Source organism: Cyprinodon tularosa, unplaced genomic scaffold, assembly GCF_016077235.1.
Source record: "Cyprinodon tularosa strain WSP-4 unplaced genomic scaffold, ASM1607723v1 ctg874, whole genome shotgun sequence".
Classification (NCBI taxonomy): Eukaryota; Metazoa; Chordata; class Actinopteri; order Cyprinodontiformes; family Cyprinodontidae; genus Cyprinodon; species Cyprinodon tularosa.
This window is the reverse complement of record NW_024039645.1, coordinates 121,345-140,202: the sequence shown is the minus strand read 5'-3', so window position 1 is coordinate 140,202 and position 18,858 is coordinate 121,345. Positions and strand designations below refer to the sequence as shown.

The 18,858-nt window shown below is 43.7% G+C and overlaps 1 protein-coding gene across 5 annotated transcripts in view; it reads right to left on the bottom strand.

Moving 5' to 3' along the window:
- The window catches only part of myh10 (myosin, heavy chain 10, non-muscle), a 125,027-nt gene that overhangs the window by 20,874 nt on the left and 85,295 nt on the right, over window positions 1–18,858 (bottom strand). For all 5 annotated transcript variants that reach the window (XM_038273494.1, XM_038273497.1, XM_038273496.1 and 2 more), the window contains 13 exons: window positions 15,715–15,908; window positions 15,502–15,623; window positions 15,346–15,415; window positions 15,111–15,271; window positions 13,624–13,732; window positions 13,417–13,548; window positions 13,139–13,345; window positions 12,913–13,050; window positions 8,149–8,272; window positions 7,907–8,078; window positions 1,115–1,327; window positions 290–434; window positions 6–212 (listed from right to left, as the gene is read on the bottom strand). In XM_038273494.1, coding sequence (XP_038129422.1) covers window positions 6–212; window positions 290–434; window positions 1,115–1,327; window positions 7,907–8,078; window positions 8,149–8,272; window positions 12,913–13,050; window positions 13,139–13,345; window positions 13,417–13,548; window positions 13,624–13,732; window positions 15,111–15,271; window positions 15,346–15,415; window positions 15,502–15,623; window positions 15,715–15,908 — 1,994 coding nt within the window. The remainder of the gene's footprint in view (window positions 1–5; window positions 213–289; window positions 435–1,114; window positions 1,328–7,906; window positions 8,079–8,148; window positions 8,273–12,912; window positions 13,051–13,138; window positions 13,346–13,416; window positions 13,549–13,623; window positions 13,733–15,110; window positions 15,272–15,345; window positions 15,416–15,501; window positions 15,624–15,714; window positions 15,909–18,858) is intronic.

Genomic DNA, 18,858 nt, shown 5'->3' with positions numbered 1-18,858 from the left:
TCTACCTGCAGTCTAAGGGAGCGCTCGCTCAGCTCTCCTTTGGCGCGCTCCATCTCAGTGGCTCTGGCCATAAACTCCTGCAGCTGCGCCTCCACTTTCTTTCGCTTGTACTCCGACTCCGTCTTCGTCTGCTGGAGGCTCTTCACTTCGCAGGCCAGCTCCTTGTTGTCGCTCTCCAGACACTGCTTGTTCTTCTCCAGGTTGGCTTTGAACTGCCCAGAATGAAACCTTTCAGACTCGTTTCTGATGAGAGGAAGCATTCAGCGGCGTCCTGGTGGGACAAACTCACCCTCCTGGCCTGCTCCAGCTGGTCAGACAGTTCCTCCAGGACCTGGGCGTGCCGCTGCCTCATGTCCTGGACCTGAGCTTCATGGTTTTTGGACTCTTCTTCGATGGCTTTCTTCAGCTCTGCCACCTCCTGCTCTCGCTTTGACCTGGATTTCAGAACAAGGTAACAATGAAGTAGCCTCGTGAGACCATCCTGATCTCGCGAGCTTTCAAGGTTTCACTCGCAGATCAGTCTGGAGACTCTCCGTTGAAGAAAATTTGGAGCCGTTCACCAAACGAACGTCCATCAGCGTTGGCTTTGAGGCGGGTTGAGGTGTGACGCAACGAGAAGCGCGAAAGTTCAGTCTAAAGAACATGGCGGCTTCAGCCGATGAAACTAGCGTTAGCGTGGCTATCGAGCAAGCTTATCGGAATTACAGAGTATTTCTTCACTGAAAGAAGAGCAAAACACTGCTCTGGAGGCTTTTCTCAGAGGAAAAGATGTTTTTGCTCTTCTCCCGACTGGTTTCAGCAAGAGTTTGATCTATCAATTGGCTCCTCTTCGTCGTCGCTCTGTTAGTACGTCATATGCTTCGTTGATCTGATTGGTTTATTTGGCCCGTCTATCACCAACATAGGCCAATCAGCTAACCAATATTTTCGCCCCTTCCCAAAATTACTTCAACGGAAGGTTTCCAGATGGATATGCGGAGCAAATCCATCTGGCGGAGTCAGGTTAACAATGTAGGACGTCTTCCAAAAGTTTATTCCAAATTAAGAGCTTTCAGATAGCAAAATTATGACTTTTTTTTAAGCTTTGCTTTGGAAAATGGTTTAAGTTGTGCACCTGAGTTCCTGCTGGGCAGCGGTGGTGTCCAGGGTGTCCTCCAGCTCCGTCTTCAGAGCCTCCAGCTCCTCACTCAGATCCCTCTTCAGCTTCTCAGCTTTGCTTCGACAAATCCTCTCCGACTCCAGGTCCTCCTGTAGCTCAGCCAGCTGTGCCTGCAGCTCCCTCACCTGCTTCAAGGCGTTGTTCTTCTGTGCCGCTTCCTCGTCGCTCCTGGTTAGAAGAAAACAAGTTATCAGCGTCAAATTCAACTGGTACAGAAATATAAAAATCTGACCTTTCTCCAGGCAGTGAATGCATCATCCCTAAGCTACCAGGTTACTGAAGGAGGAAGACTCTAAATGAACGGAAGTCGTCTACTTAATGATTTCAGAAGATAACAGAAAAGCTGAATGTTTAAAAACAAACGTTTATCCATCTGAGCTTTAAATCTCTGACTTATGGAACTTTTTGGGTTTTAAAATGTTTTAAAAAGGTTTTGATATTTCTGACAAACCAAGTCTGATGAGATCGGACCAGCAGAACATAAAGTTTCTGGGCTGCTCTTCATAATCTGACTGAAAGCTGACCTACTTTCTAAGTGCAAAGCATTTATTTGCTTTGCACTTAGAAAGCATAGAGTAATGAATTTTAATTTGCTAAAATGATCTCTTTTTAGATTAACGATTAAAAGAATCAATTGACAGATTATTTCTTATAATCATAATCAATAGCAGCAGACCTTCGATACACTAAAGGTCTCTGATGGTGGAACACAGATATAAGAGTAGACCCCGCTACGTCCGCTTTTGCCTATGAGCCCTGATGTGATTTGGCGGCGCCATCTTGGGGAGGTCGACAGCAAAGAATCTATTTTGATCAACTTTAACTCGCTGAATATTGAACTCATTTTCACGGATGTGTTTTTTTCCCTGAAAACAACAAATGGTTCAGTCCAGTAGAATATCCTTAGTGGGGTTAAGAGTAATAGGATATTCTGATGGGATTTATGCATTCACAGCCACTCATACATTTTTATTTTTTTATTACTATATACACAAACATATTTATACACGTATGTATGTACACAAACGTATCTCTCTCACCCCTTTTGCTGTAATGACTGTGTTTCCTGGACGGGGCCTCCTTTCACAGTTGCCTTTTGTATCTCTGCTTTTATGTCTGCTTCTGTCTCCTTAACCTGCCTTGTTATGACATGTGTTGTGAATTGGCACTATAAAAATAAACTGATTTGAACTGAAACTGTATATATATATATATATATATATATACAGTGTTTTCTACAGGATTTTAGGAGACTGTGGCGGCAGAGTCTTTGAGCCTCGAGGGTTTTGCACATTTTTAAGCGTGGTGTATCCCACTTAAAGGGGAACGCCGGGCATGTTTTTTTTTGTTTTTTTTTCCATTGGGCCCTTGATTTTACATTAATCCATCATGTTCTACTCACCCATATGAGTTTTGTCTCATTTGGAGCTGTTCTGAAGATATTCTGTTAGGTTATATCCAGGTAAAGTCTTCCTATGGGCAACGACTTGAAGGTGCAAACTAAACCAGAGGTCTTCAACAGGGGGTCCGCGACCCCTAGGGGGTCCGCGGAGGTACTGCATGGGGGTCGCGAAAGTCTTGGTTGATCCCTTTTTTTATATTCCCTCCTGCAATTTTTTGCACTAATTAAAATGTCTTTAAATCCACTTTAACATGAATCCAACAGACTGTAGTAAACAGATAAATGAAAGCAGAAGATGTCTTTCAGTCATCAATGCTCACATTCAGCGACACACAGGAGCTCTTTCAAGCTGGGCACCGTTTCATTCACAACACCTGTCCCATCAACCAGGAATCAGAAATACTTTAATAATCCCAGGGAGGGATTACTTTAGTTACATTACTCCATCTGTAATAGAGTGACTATAGAACCAGTTTGATAGAACACTATTTCATACAATATATATAATTAGGGGGTCCCCGCTCCATCGCCATCAGTTTGGGGGTCCTTGGCTTTGAAAACGTTGAAGACCCCTGAACTAAACTGTTCATCATTTATTCTTTACGGTACGCCAGCATTCAGAACTTATATGCCAATCACTGTCCCCCAGACATCCGTGGTTATATTTTTGATATTGGGTTGGGACGGGGGAGGCGCCCCACGGCTACCTGCCACTGGAGGACAAGAGTAGGAACAATACGAGCTTTCACCTAAGAGTTTCCAAAAGTCGCTAGATTTGTCTCTAGATTTTTTTTTTTTTTGAAAAGAGTCGCTGGAAGGGTCTGAAAGGTTGCTAAATATAGCGACAAGTCACTGAGTTGGCAACACTGCTCTCTCTCTATAAAGACTGTGGTGGGCCCAAACGAGACTGTAGTGGGCCGCAGTTCATTAATGGGAAACATTGTATATATATATATATATATACACATATGTACATATGTGTATATATATATATATTAGTGCTGTCAAGCAATATATTAGAGCTCCTCAAGGGAAAAAGACGCTCATACACTGGGTGACGCTAGTGCCTTTTCTTTAAGCCCCACCACCAACAAACAAGTTGAGTGTCTGGTAACTAGTAGCAACGTGAAATACGCTGAGAAAACAGATTACTGAGGTGAAATGGAATCTGCTACGGCACACTTGCTGTCTGTGTACGCAACAGGTCGGTATCGTGTGTGTGTGTGTGTGGGTGGGTGTGTCTGTGTGTGGGTGGGTGGGTGTGTGTGTTCTCATTTTTGTTAAGAGGCTGAAAAGTAACTTTCTAGAGCATAGACTACCTCCATCTAGTGATGTCGGTCTATTGATTTTGATGTATTGATTGAAAATTGTTCATTATTATCTTGGTTAATTAACATCTAATGTTAACTCTACCACATTTTATAGCAGTAGGGTAAAATGCTTGTCTTTGTTCAAAAGACTGTATTAACTGTAAAGACTGTCTTTTACATCAGCCTGTTTTCAGGGCCTTTTTTTTGGCTACATATTTGTTATTTTTTGCTACATGCCTCCCCATCTTCTTGCCATATGTTTCTATGGCATAAATCAGTGTCTGTGACCTGTTCTCATTTTAAAAAAAGAACAGTGGCACAAACCTAGCCTGTATGTATTTTTTGTATGTCATCGAGAGTATTTAAATGATTTTCAATCAGAAAAAAAATTTGCGATTAAAATGCGATTAATCGCGAGTTAACTCAGGCATTGATGCAATTAATCGCGATTAAAAAAATGTTATCGATTGACAGCACTAATATATACACATATGTACATATGGCGGCTATAATTGCTCTGCAACAGTCAAAGCAGTGTCTACTCTTATATATATGTCTATGGGGTGGAAGGCCTCCTTGCCATCACCCTCATCTCAACCCCCCCCCCCCCCCCCCCCCATTGATTCTCATTTAGATTCAACTTTGCACTCTTAAAAAAAAAAATAGAAACAAAAGAAACATGTTGGTCGAATGATTTTGTTCCTCAAGTTTGAATGTGATTGTAGAGTTACTCACAGCAGCTCCAGCTTTATAAATACAGGTTTATAATATGATTTCATTTTGGATTTATTTTGATGCGTTACTAACATATTTATATTGTTTTTTATTTGAGATGGAAAGAATACAATGATAAGAAAAAAATGCTCAAATTAAAAGATAAAGTAAAATAGTTCTAGTATATATAGTATCTCAGTTATAGTATATTCTACTTTTGGACGATCATAATAACTTTTGAGTGAGAGGTCGACTCATGGTAAATGCCCAATGGGGCACACTAAAATATCTGTGAACCTAAATCTTTCCAGAGTTTGAATAATTTCAGGCCTAATAGTATTGTTTTTCTTCAACTCCAGTTTTATTAAATGTGATCCATAAAGTGTTCTCTGATGTTAGTTGTTGTAGCAGGATGAAATGTTGAAGGAAGGAGGATACTTTTCAAAAAACCTTTTATCTGTAGATCAAATCATTTGCAATGACCTCATTTTTTCCCCAAAGTTGCCACATGATGGCACCATAGAAAGCTGTTCGGTCCGTCTGAGCAGAGACCAACAGCAGCGAGGATCCGTCTGCAGCTGGATGTGTGGCAAACTGCAGCTCCTGCTCGCTGCATCATTTTAACGAGATCCCTCACTTCTAAATGCCTCCCGCTGTTCACTGAACGGCATGACGATTCACTTAAGGATCACATGAATGCGGCTGATTTGATTAACAACTTCCATGGAAATGTGGCGCCCTGCTTTCCAAACAAAGACGGTCCGATTGTTCTCACGGCCAAGTTCAACACGAGGCACATGGAGTTTAATGAAGACATGACCGAGTGCAGCTGGGACTAAAGTGAGAATCACAAAGTGTCAAATTATTCAGGCTGACAGTGAGGTTCCACTGAGGCTAAAATAAAATCACAGACTTTAAAATCAAGAGATAGATGGGAACAAAACAGACACATGACTGCTCCTAATTCTTAAAATTAAATAAAAAAAATATGAGCATCAGTTAACATCTGTTTGCTGTAATTAAACATACAAGCTCTCATGATCGTTAAGTAATTAAGCGGGAGAGTTAATTGCTCTTAGCCTGAGTCGTGTTTTGTTGCTCAAACATCTATTTCTGGTGAGGACTCTGTTGAGTCTCAGGGGTGCTGTTGCCATGGATACAGCATGTGAGGCTGCACTCTTCACGCTGAAAGGAGCAACGCTGAGGCTAATGCCATGCAACATGAATTTAGACTGTGATCTGAGGTCAGGGAAAACAGTTTGTTGGTGCAGGCTGGAAAAATGAGACCTTCTGTAAACCTTAGGAGCTGCTGAGTCCAGACCGCCAGCGTTTCTCCTTTGCTCAGTCGTCCTCTGTAAAGATTGCTTCCTTTTTTTCCCTCTAGTCTTCCTTTCATCTTTCAGAATCTAACAACAGGAAGCAGCTTCACGATCACTGCCACCGGTCCCATGCTTGGAACAGAGGTGGCCCAATTTCCGACCGCTAGCCATTCCTGTTTTTTTCCTTCCAATTGGGATCCTCCTAATTCTGGCTTAAACATGTATATAAATCTACTTTTTATCAGACGATATTGTCCCAAAAGGTATAAAATTTTGTAGCGATGCACAATATAATCGGCCTCCTATCGGTATCGGCCTTAAAACTGAATATCGGACATCGGCCACCCCACCGATATTTAACCCGATATTTGATCAGCTTCTGAGTTTCTACAGTCTAAAAAAAAAATAAAAAAATACTACTTCTTCTTCTTCCTCAAAAACTTATTTTTTACAGACTTAAAAACTTCTAAAGACGAGGGAAAAATATTGATCCATTAAAATATCCCAATATCTTCATATGCTGATATATTGCCATTTAAAAACACCATATCAATCTCTTTTACTAATGAAATATTACTATATGTCATCGTTATGCTACAAAATCCCCCGAAAATTCACGAAATGTTGCCATATTTTTATATGTTGATATATTGACGCGGTATCGATCTATTTTACTAACAAAATTTTACAAGAATTTGCTAAATATCACGAGAGTTTGTAACAGAACGATGAAATTTCACGAGATTTTGAAGCGTTGAAAGCGTTTTTAAAAATCTATTTGAAATCAGCATATGAAAATATATTTGAGTATATTATTTTTCAAAGTGTCAGAAATGGATAACAAAACTGCTATTTTCAATGACTACTTATTTTTGTCCAGCTTTAACATCGGAATCGGTATCGGCTATCGGCTACATGAGTTTTAAAATATCGGCATATCGGCCAAAATCCCAATATCGTGCATCCCTAAAATTTTTTATTTAAAAGAAATCCAGACTTAAAATCATTTTTTCCCCGTTATCTTCTGCAGGCCAGTTAGTTCTACGTCAGCCTGAACCCCTAAATTCGGCCAATCATATATCAACGGTCATCTGTCAATCAAATGTTTTCGGTCATAGCATCTTGATTCATATGTCGCAGCTAATATACGCAACGGTTGAAATCAGAATCCTTTCCTTTCCCATTGAGTTGCGTCCCAGTGTTCACGGGGATGGACGTCTGTGTCTTCGGCAGGCGTAGAGCTAACAGAACTGGCAGCGTTGCGAGGCAAGGGCTCAAACATGTACGGCTGGAAGCCTTCTACACCAAACCAGGCTTCTGCCGCCCTGGCGTCCTCTTCCACAACATCTTCGTCCCCGCTTTCCTCCTCTAAATAAAAAATGGATGACGGAGGAGACTCATCCACGACCTCCGACACTAAACTCTCCTCCTCTTGCATGTTTCCGCTGTCCATAGCGTTCCTTGACAGCGTCGTTTCTAAGTCACCCATTTAGTGCTACTTGGTCCCAATGGAATTTCCCATTGGGAACCTACTAGCACTAAGTTGCTAACTGGTTAGCAAGATGCTTCCGACAAACCAGCTACAACCAAACTTGCTTGGGAACCTTCCACCATAACGATTGATAATTGACCAATCGCATTCACTTTATTCACTCGTGTAAAGTCGGGCACCACTCGGGAGAATTCGGAAATGCAACGGTTAAAACAGCCGCTTCTACGACTTTAAGGAACCTTTGGCTACCCAGTTATTTATCGATTAATTGAAAAAATAATTGACAGATTAAGCTGCTGCAGTCTGGTTCAGCTGGAGGGTCTGCTTGTTGGTATTTCTGCTTCTGTCTTCTTGCACATCCATGTTTGTTCAGCCGCTGCTGCATAATGATCTCCAGATATTTAAAACAATGCCTGTCTGTTTATCTCTTCTCAATACCAAAAAAAAATTAAATAAAAAAAAAGCTTCCAGCTGTGGCGCCCGTTTATGATTCTAGAAGCTTTGACCCACCTGGCCAGCAGAGCCTGTAGCTCCTCCTCCTTTTTGGCCAGCTGCATCTTCAGCTCCTCGATCTGTGCCTGCAGCTCGGCGATCTGATCCTGCAGGTCGGTGGTCTCAGCATCCAGTTTGCGTTTGGCCTTTTCCAGCTCCTGTCGCGTTTTTTCCTCCTTCTTTAGACGCTCTGTGGAAAGATCACAACCGTAAACATCCAACCAGTTGAAATACCGAGAGTGGAACCAGAGGACACTTACCCTCAAGATCAACCATCATCATCTCCTGCTTGTTTTTGACTTTGCTAAGATTCTTCGCCTTCTCCTCTTCCTCCGCTAGCTGCGAGCTCATCTCAGCAATCCTGTCGTCCAGCAGTTTTTTCTCCTGTTGGGCACGAGACCAAGAACAAATGAAATGCGCTTTTGAGCTTTTACCGTTGGGCTGAGACGTCTTCTTTTTTTTTTTTTTTTTTTTTTTTTTTTTTCTACAGTGTCCTGTCTGGCAAGGTGGCAATAAGAATAATTGTCTTGATGCCAAAAGGAGCCCAACAGATTTTACTTTCACAAGTGTAGCGGTATGGCAATTGCCATACTGCTCCACTTGTTTCATGTATATAAATTGCTTTATTATAATTATGCAGGGAGTTTTACAGTTCATATGGACACTGCAATGTAAGTAGAGCAGAAAAACAGAAGAAGAAGAAGGAAAAAGAAAAAAACAGGACAAAAGATGAAAGAAAGAGGAGATAGGAAGGAGACAATGACAAAACATTTTCAGTCTGCTTCAACACCTGTAATGAGATGGAAAAAAAAAAAAAAAAAAAAAAAAAAAGAACAGCACAACCAAAAAACATGGTACGAGATATACAATAAAGCAAACACCTTGAAACTATCGCTAACGTAATATTATTAAGTCTGACATGTACTCTGTGTTACCTGAAGATATGAATGTGGGGTTTCTGTTTGGAAGTGAATCTCTAAGTACCTGAAGCCTAGCACCTGTAATTGTTTGTGAGGGTGAACTTGTGCATGTAAAGTTTTAACCATAGAAAAAATGCTCAATAGTGGTTGTGGAGAGCCGGAGAGGCACACCCCCCAGAGCACTAAGTCCAGCGCCGGGAGACCCAGAGCCCCAGGCGCCCAAGGGGACCCCAGAAGCGAAGGCACCAAGGCGGGGCCAGCCCCGGAAACCAGACCCCACCAAGGCAGGAGGAGAGACAGCCACGAAGAAGCCCCCCAGCCACCGCCATGCCGGCGCCCCGGGGAGCCGCGGGGACGAGTCCGCGGGCCCCGCCGGCAGCCGGCCACCCCGAAGTAGGGCCGGGCACCGAACACCAGCCCCCCCACGGCGCCGACCGAAACGCCCCCGCCCCCCAGCACCAAGCCCCGGCGACCGGCCGCAACACCCACCGCGACCGCACCACCCAGGAAAACACTCAGGCGGCCCCGCCCCCGGCCGGGGCCCATGCGCATCCGCCGCGAACCGGCCGCGAGCGCCGCGGGACCCCCCCAAAACGCCCCCCGGCCAAAAGCGCAGCCCCACCCCACCAAGACCGATGGCAACAGCGCGCAACGAAACACACCGCGCACAGAATCAACCCGAGAGCAGAAAAGCCGCCCGGCGCAAAACCGCAAGAAGAGCAGACCGCAGCCGGCGCAACCCCCCCCCCCCCAGCAGCCCGAGGGGCAGCACAAAGCCAGAGCGGAGCGAACCGCGCCGCCCCCCCCACCGGACGAAGCCAAAGCAGCCCAGCCACGTCCGCCACCCCCCCCGCCGCCCGCACCAGGCCCTGACACGCGGCCAGAGCAGCTCCGCCGCCCCGGCCCCCCACCACGCGCTGGCCATAGCCACTCCAGGCCCCCACCCGCCCCGCAGCCCCACCCGCCGCGATCAGCGGGAACAGAGCAGCCCCGCCATGCCTCCAGGAGGGAAAACCCACCCGAATACCCAGCCAGCGCAGCCAGCCCACCCAGACCGGCCCCCCAACACTACCCCCGCCGGAGCCGCCCGGACCCCCACACACCAGCGGCGCGCCGCCAGCAGGACCCCCACCCAGCAGGCCCGCCCGCCCCCCGAGAAAACAGACATGCCAAACCCCCCAAAGGAAGAAGAAAAAAAAAAAAAAAAACAATGCCCCCACAATGCGACAGCGGACACCGGACACCGACCCGCCCGCAACCGCTCCCCCCCACCGAGGAAGAGAAAAAAAACCATAAATAAATAGGTAAATTAATTAATTAATTAATAATTACAATTAAAATAAATAGGCAAGAGGAGAAGTGCGAGCGGAAAAACCGGAGCCCAAAACAGGACCCAAGAGCCGCACCCCACCATGCCGTGCAGCTCCCCCCCCCCCCCGAACCGGTACCACAGAACCGGCATAGGAAAGAAACACCGCCCAGGAACCGGCATCGTAGCGAAGGCACCGGCACCGACCCCGAAAATCCCCGAACAACACCCAGCCCCACCCCGAAGCGGATCCAGTCCCAGGCCCCAGAGATCCGAGGCCCCAAGGGCACCCGATCCCCAGACAGGAGCCCCAGCAAAGCCCCGGCCGGCCGGGGCCAGCGGAGAGGCCGCCAGGAATGAGCCAGCAGTCCCCCGGGCATCCACCCCCAGCTCCACCAGTGCACCGGTGAGCCCAGACGCCAGCCAGCGGAGGGAGAGCAGGACGGGGGGAATGGGCTCCGCACTTAGCGGAGACTTGAGATGTATTTGGGAGAGGATGCGGTTGAGACCCCAACCTGGGAGAAAAAAAAAAAAACAAAAAAAAAAAAAACACACCATCTCAATCAGGGCAATCACGGCTGAGACGTCTTCTGACACAACTTTGAACATTAGGCATCAATGTTGAACAGAAAGCTAAGAGGAAAATTGTGGCTTCAGACAATTACAAATTTAATTAAATTATTATTCAGTTTATTTCTATCGCGCCAATTCCAAACACGTCATCCTAAGGCACTTTCCAGTTCAACCAGATCATACAGTCAGATTGATTCAAAGTTTTCTATCTAAGGAAAACCAGCTGATTGCATCGACTCATTGACTCTTCAGCAATCCCTCACACTAAGCATGCTTGTAGCGACAGTGGAGAGGAAAAACTCCCTTTGAACAGGAAGAAACCTCCAGCAGAACCAGGCTCAGTGTGAGCGGCCATCTGCTGAGGCCCACTGGGGTTCAAGGAGACAGAAGCAGACATAGGGATGGGGATCGAAACCCGGTTCCATCAAGGACCCGGTTCCACTTTTTTCAAAACCCGAAAATCAATAACGTTTGGGCTTATCGATACCACTATCGAGTCTGGTCGTTTTTTTTTTTTTTCTCCCGGAGGTCCTGTAACATAATTGTGTGTCCCTCAAGTCGCGTCACAGCATTTAAATCTAATCAATCCAATCACTGCAGCATGTCCACCAATGTTTTGGAATGAAATTGTAAGCAAACAGATATTAAAAGTAAAACAAGTGAAGTCTGGCAGTTAACTTTGCTCGCGACTCGAGAATGGCTGAACAGAAAAGACTCCTCCTCCTCCTGCTGCTGCTGCCGCCGCACCACGTCTTCATCATCCACTCAGAGTACCAATGGTAAGCGCACACAGACTTTGTAGCTTGTCCGGTCAGTTAAAAATAGTAATTGTGAAATCCGTGTTGTAATCGGCAGCATACAAGCTAGTTAGCTTGAAAAGTAAATAAAGTTTCAGACGTGTTGCGTGATGATGTGTTCAGATTGGCTCAGTAAAACGACAATTAGGTTATCATGATGCGTTCAAGTGTAACGTAAAGAAAACGGGAAATTTTGTTTTTGGCGAGAAACATGAGTAATACAGTTGTATATTGCTCTATATATAATTAAACTACTGATGCCAACATTTATTAAAGATTACATTTAAAATAAAATACAATTATTTATTTGTTAAATATTTTCCTAATCACTAAAAACATGATGAAAAGTGACAGTAGACAATACATCAACCAACAATTGTGAAAATGTATTCTAGTTAGTTTTATGTCATTTCGAAGTGGCCTATTACATTAGCCATGTTTAATGAAGGCTAGAAACGTTTTTGTTATGCTCACTTGTTAAGCAATAAAAGCAATACCAGTTCTGTTAAAAAAATTTTGTTGCATCGTCTTTCCACCAAATAACAGAAAAGTATCGATAAAGGTATCGATATCAATAAATATTAACGATCCCCATCCCTAAGCAGACATAGAAAAAGCAACTGTCAAATGTTAGTAGTGTAACGCTACGTTCACACTGCAAGCAGCAGAGGCAATAGAAGCAGCTGGTTTACATGCAAAGTCAATGGTTAACACGAATCAAGGCCCAGCAAAAGGTCCTGCAGCATCTAGAGCAGCAGGAGCAGCTCGTCACGAGCTTCTGAGCATCTGAGGCGCTTCAGAAGCAGCAGCTGCTGGAGTTGGAAAAATTTAACTTTCGCTGCTGGACGCACCACATCGACCAATCAGAGAAGCTGATCTGGGAGCTGGCAGGGAGTCAGACACAGCACTGCTGCTGATGCAGAGAGCTATGATCACTCCTCTGAAACAGTTTATTAGCGCCTAAATTAACTTCAAATTTCAAAACCTGACAGCAAAATATATTCGATTTTATTATTCTGATGCCAGCAGTTTAGATTACGTATGTGAAAAACGCCTTTCAGCCGCTGTGAGCAGTAGTGGAAAACCGCAAAGAGGCGACCGGGCCAGAGGCTGCTGCTGGAGATTACCCGCTGATCACAGCAAATATAGCTGCCATTGTTCCAGGCAAAGTAAGGATAGAGTAGCTCCGCCCAACATGCATCAAACCCAATTTTCCACCGCACAGCTAGAGCAGCAAAGACGCTTCAGCTGCGCATCAGAACTAAACTAAAGGATCAAAAATGAAGCAGCACGCGTGTTTCTGCTGCTTCTGCTGCTTGCAGTCTGAACGTAGCATAAGATGGACAAACTGGTGATCTATCAAAGTGATGAACTTCCTGCTTCCTGTGTGAAAAGCTTCCTCCTCCTTTTTGAAAGCCTCCTCACCTTGAGGAACTTTGAGTTTTGGTCTTCCAGCAGCAGGATGTCCTCCTCCATCTTCTTGATCTTTGCCTCGGCCGTCACCTTATCCAGCTGCAGCTTCTGTCTTGCAGCTTCCTCCTCATCTAGCTGCTCCTCCAAATCCTGGGAAGACCCAGAAAAAAAAGGCTTAAAAAAGAAAAAGGGATACAGTGGTTAATGTCAGCTAGAAATAATAAAATGAGGACAGTACCTGGATGTGGGACTGCATCTTCTTCTTCTCGTTCTGCAGGTTCTGGTTCCTCTCCTCCTCTTCCTCCACCCTGGATTCCAGGTCGTGGAGGATCTCCTCGAGCTCTTGCTTCCGAGAGAGGAGTCGGACTCTCATCTCTTCGGCCTCTGCGAACAGTTCTGTCTCTGCGTGGAGCTGCTCTGCTAGGATGTTCTTCTCCTCAAGGAGCTAAAGGAAGCAGTTTGTCTGAATCAGCCTGTTATTTTTTAATTTAAATGAAGTTGATGAGAGGTTCTTACCTGCTGGTGTTTCCTTTCCATCTCCACCAGCTCGTTCTCCACCTTGAGCTGCCTCTCCTTCACCTTCACCAGCTCCTCGTCTTTGGCCTGCAGCTCCTCCTCTTGCCGGGTGACCTGAAGCAGCGGTTTCACCTGGAGCACAAAACAAACTCAGTCTCTGCTCTTCAACTCAGAGAGGTTCTACATGTTGGCTGTAGTGGCTCTGACCTTGGTGAAGAGCCTCCACCACTGCCAGTGTCTCAGCTTGAGGTAAGCAGCACAGTTCCTCTGCAGGACCTTCAGAGCACTCAGCTGCTGCTGCTTCTTGGCAAAGGCTCTAAGAAACAAACACGACAGGGAAGAGGTTAATGCGAACAAATCAAATGGTCTATAGTTCTGCTGCTATAGGCTTAGACTGCTGGAGGACATAGGGACCCCTTTTTCATCATTCTGCTTCATTCTATCTCTATTCTCCCACTCTGCAGAATCTGTTAGTTCAATCTTTAACGTTCTGCTCTCTCTGCTTTTCCTCATAGTAGCTTCACCTGGTCTGATTAGCGAGTGAAACCTTGAAAGCTCGCGAGATCAGGATGGTCTCACGAGGCTACATAGGGTGAGCCGGAAGGTAAGTGTGATGGATCCTCCCTGCGTTCACGGCCACCACCAACAAACTTCCTAGCAGACATGACGCTCAATCTGCTGCAACTGCAAAACTTCTTTCTTTTCTTATTCTTTTTTTTTTGGGGGTACGGGCGGTAAACAGCAGCCAGGTTGATACCGTGATCAAAGACATGTATTGATGCAGAACGGGCGCCTTAACTGATGCTTTGTAAATGATGCTATCTTAGTGAATTCATTTACGCTAAAAACAACAAAATGCTGGAAATGTTTTCACTTGATATTAGGGATGCACGATATTGGGATTTTGGCCGATATGCCGATATTTTAAAACTCATGTAGCCGATAACCGATATCGATACCGATGTTAAAGCTGGACAAAAATAAGTAGTCGTTGAAAATAGCAGTTTTGTTATCCATTTCTGACACTTTGAAAATAATATACTCAAATATATTTTCATATGCTGATATCAAATTGATGTTTAAAAACGCGGTATCGATCTATTTTACTTTCAAAATCTCGTGAAATTTCATTGTTCTGTTACAAACTCTCGTGATATTTTGCAAATTCTTGTGAGATTTTGTTAGTAAAATAGATCGATACCGCGTCAATATATCAACATATAAAAATATGGCAAAATTTGGTGAATTTTCGGGGGATTTCGTAGCATAACGATGACATATAGCAATATTTCATTAGTAAAAGAGACTGATATGGTGTTTTTAAATGGCAATATATCAGCATATGAAGATATTGGGATATTTGAATGGATCAATATTTTTTCCCTCGTCTTTAGAAGTTTTTAAGTCTGTAAAAAAGAAGTTTTTGAGGAAGAAGAAGAAGTACTATTTTTCTTTTAGACTTTAGAAACTCAGAAGCTGATCAAATATCGGGTTAAATATTGGTGGGGTGGCCGATGTCCGATATTCAGTTTTAAGGCCGATACCAATAGGGGGCCGGTTATATCTTGCATCCCTACTTGATATATTTAATTTTGTACATTCTACACCATACTTTTGTACTATACATGAGAAACTATTAAGTATTTGTTTTCTATTTGAACTTTAAAGCAAAAATCCAGAGATTAAAGCCTTACTTGCGAGCCAAGTATCCACGGCAGACGGACTGGAAGTAAATGATGATGTCGGTGATCTTCAGATCTCTCTCCTCCTCCAGATGGGCCAGAACACCAGCTCTGAAGAAGATCTTACTCTGACCGATACGGAACAGGTTGGGGTCCAGTTCTAGGGCTTGAATCTGACAAAGGAGCTTGTTAAGACAAACCAAGTTATGAATAAAAATCACCAAACAGAGCAACAAGACGACATTACCATTCTCTCACAGGCTTGTTTTCCATCCATGAATCCCTTTGGGATCGCGTTGGGTGTAAGAATCTCATATCTGAAAATAAAAAATACAAAATATTTAAGGTTGGAAACATCTTTAAATGGTTAAAAAAAAGGTTGAAAAGGGTCCAAGTTTTTCACCTCTGCCTGAACTCTTGGAAGATGATGCGGTTTGGGAAGCCCTGTCTGCAGATCCGAATTCCCTCCAAGACTCCGTTACACCTCAGCTGGTCCAGAACGAGGTGAGGCTCAAGTTTTCCAGCCTGTGGAAGCAAATATGTTTGGTACTAGAATCAAAAAAGAGAATACATAAACAAAACAAGTACGGAGGGAGAAGTTAAAGAGAGGATTTACTCTTTTCTCATGGTTGGGGATGATGCAGCGGACAAAGTTGGGGTTGGTGTTTCTCAGTGTTGCCATCAGCTTGGTGAGCGACTCTTTGTAGAGCTGCCCCACTGTACGGAACATGCCCTTTTTGGTTTTGTAGGTGGCACCAAATGCTGTTTCGTTCATCCCGGCCACCTGGTCCAGGCCCACAATTCGGTCCACTGGTGGGGACACAAAAAGAGAGAGACAGTCTTTACTATGGGACGGTGGCAGCGCCACAGCAGCATGAAGAGGCATCTAAACGACCAGATAAAAGACATCAGCAGTGTGGGACTGGAGCTGGGGCTTCTGGGAATGGAGGTGAAGCGTTTGCTGGATCTACTGGGAGTTCTTTTAGGATTCTGCTGCATGGAAAGAAGCACTACGATCCAAACACCGCCGGTGTTCTGTCAGATGAGCATACCCCGTCAGACCAGCATACCTATAGTCAGTACGCATCCCCAAGGTGTCAGATTTGAAATTATTCCTTTTGTTTTGTATGAAAAATAGACTTTAAACTACCTCAATGGGCGTGTCCGCATACACTTACATTTGCTCCGCATATCCATCTGAAAACCTTCCTTTGAAGTAATTTTGGGAAGGGGCGAAATACACACATACACTGTACCAGAGACTGCACCTTACCTGCACTACCTCAGCCTGGAACAAACTATTGCTGCTGTTTTTATTGCTTTCTATTGTAATGTTTATACTTCATATTTATATTTATCTTACCACTGTTACCTGTCATGTCCCGCACTTTATGTCAGTTTTTAAATGTCAGTCTTGTATATTTCTTGTATATTTGTATATTGCAGAGAGTAAACGTAATTTCATTTCCCTTGTATGTCTTGTACATATGTAGAAAATGACAATAAAAGCTGACTTGACTTGACTTGAAAATACTGGTTAGCTGATTGGCCTATGTTGGTGATAGACGGGCCAAATAAACCAATCAGATCAACGAAGCATATGACGTACTAACAGAGCGACGACAAAAACCCAACCACAAGCCAGGCTACTCTTGCCGAAACCAGTCGGGAGAAGAGCAAAAACATCTTTTCCTCTGAGAAAAGCCTCCAGAGCAGTGTTTTGCTCTTCTTTCAGTGAAGAAATACTCTGTAATTCCGATAAAACTTGCTCGATAGCTACGCTAACGCTAGTTTCATCGGCTGAAGCCGCCATGTTCTTTAGACTGAACTGTCGCGCTTCTCGTTGCGTCACACCTCAACCCGCCTCAAAGCCAACGCTGATTGGACGTTCGTTTGGTGAACGGCTCCAAATTTTCTTTAACGGAAAGTAGCCAGACTGATCTGCGAGTGAAACCTTGAAAGCTCGCGAGATCAGGATGGTCTCACGAGGTTAATGATTTTGGTTGAAATAAGAAATCTAATATAAAGGATAATAATGGAAGAAAAGAGCTGCAGAGGCCAATCTTCATGAAAAGCATTGGCCCTAAACATTCAGCCAACTTCCCAACGGAAAGCTTTAGCGCCCTGTCACACCACAGTTTAACCAGCGTATGCCCGACGTCCTAGAATCTCCTAAAACTCTGGCATACGCTGACCTTTCTATATATTTTTTCAATTTTGGGTGTATACATAGAATATTCATAATGAATCCAGACCTTATGTCTAAAGACAGCTTAACTAATGCATAACCTACTGGTTAGTGACGTCACAGTGCGGTATCGGCTGTTGATCAAGTCCCAGTGCTGTATCTGGTGTTTGTCACAACGCGCTATTATCCAAGTCATCTTGAAAACATTCTTCTTCCAAATGTTGGCTACATATTACGGGTTTTTTCTCTGGCCAGAAGTTTGATGGCAAATCCTCCCTCTTCAAGTTGGCGATCCAACGACCAACCCGTCCGTGGAGGATCAGGATCAGAAAGGTGGAATAACTCTTTTTTTTCACTTTTACCCGATGTATTCCAGCATCCAGCTGCCATGCACCTGGGCATTGTCAGTTTCACTATAGCTCTGGTGAATTTCAATGGTGACGTCCTCTGGAAATCTTCAATAATTGTTGTTGATTGCAGATGTGTCTAGTAGTTCCCACTGATTTAGCTTGGAAAGCGGGGAGAATGGCGCTAGGCTTACCGCACCGTGACGTCACTGCTGGAAGATGGCAGGAGGGAGGGGTTACTATATTTGGGCAAAAATGGCCGCTCCTAGGCTCACTGATCACAACGAAAATCAATACTTTAATTATTTTAATGATTAATGCTAAATTAATTAAATCACCGTGAACTTATTAGTTTTAGGTATCAATAATGATCCATTGATTATTCCTCTAAATAGTATTTGAATAATTGCTTAATCAATTAACAAACAACTGACATAGGGAGGATTTAATAAATACATTTTTTTCCCCCCATTTCATATTAGTCAGGAGTTTTAAAATGTGAAAAAGTTCAAGAAATCACCTTGGAACCTTTGGAAGAAAACTATCCAGTAAAAACAAACTAAAAAGAAACTTTTAAAATAAGTATTTATGTTTAAATCTCCTGGTATTTTTTCAGATTTTTAATGTTTTTTTTGTACAGACCAAAGATGCAACAATTAACAACTATTAACCTACAGAGCTTGGACCACAGACAGGAGGGATGCAGGTGTTTAGTAAAACAATCTGGTCTTAGCTTCTCTAAGGACCCCTTTATGGATCCAAGTTTTGATTTCATTGTGAATCTATTTTTCGGATTCAGAATGAAAAAGAAGCTTTATTTCTTCCAAAGATAAAACACAAAAGGCAAACAAAGAATGTTAAACAGGACTGTTCCCTGTGAATTATAATCATAAAAGGTGAAGAAAGTTCCCCAATCATTTCACACCTAGTTCCCTATAAATGATGAAAAGTATTAAAGCCTTAGGAGGTTACTTCAAATGAAAAGTTCTGCATGTCAGTGGTCTGCCATCTGGACCTTTGATTGTAAGTTTAAAGCCAAAGAAAAAAGCCAAAACCAGCATCTGGTTTTCATTTCCTGCTGAGTTATTAAATATTCTTCATTTGTTACTGACGGCTCTTCATAAAGCTGCTGTGATTACTTTAATTAAAGCCTCTAAAACTACAGTTAAAACACACAAATACAACTAAAGGAAGCAAGCTATTCTAGCTCAGACTTATTTCCCAG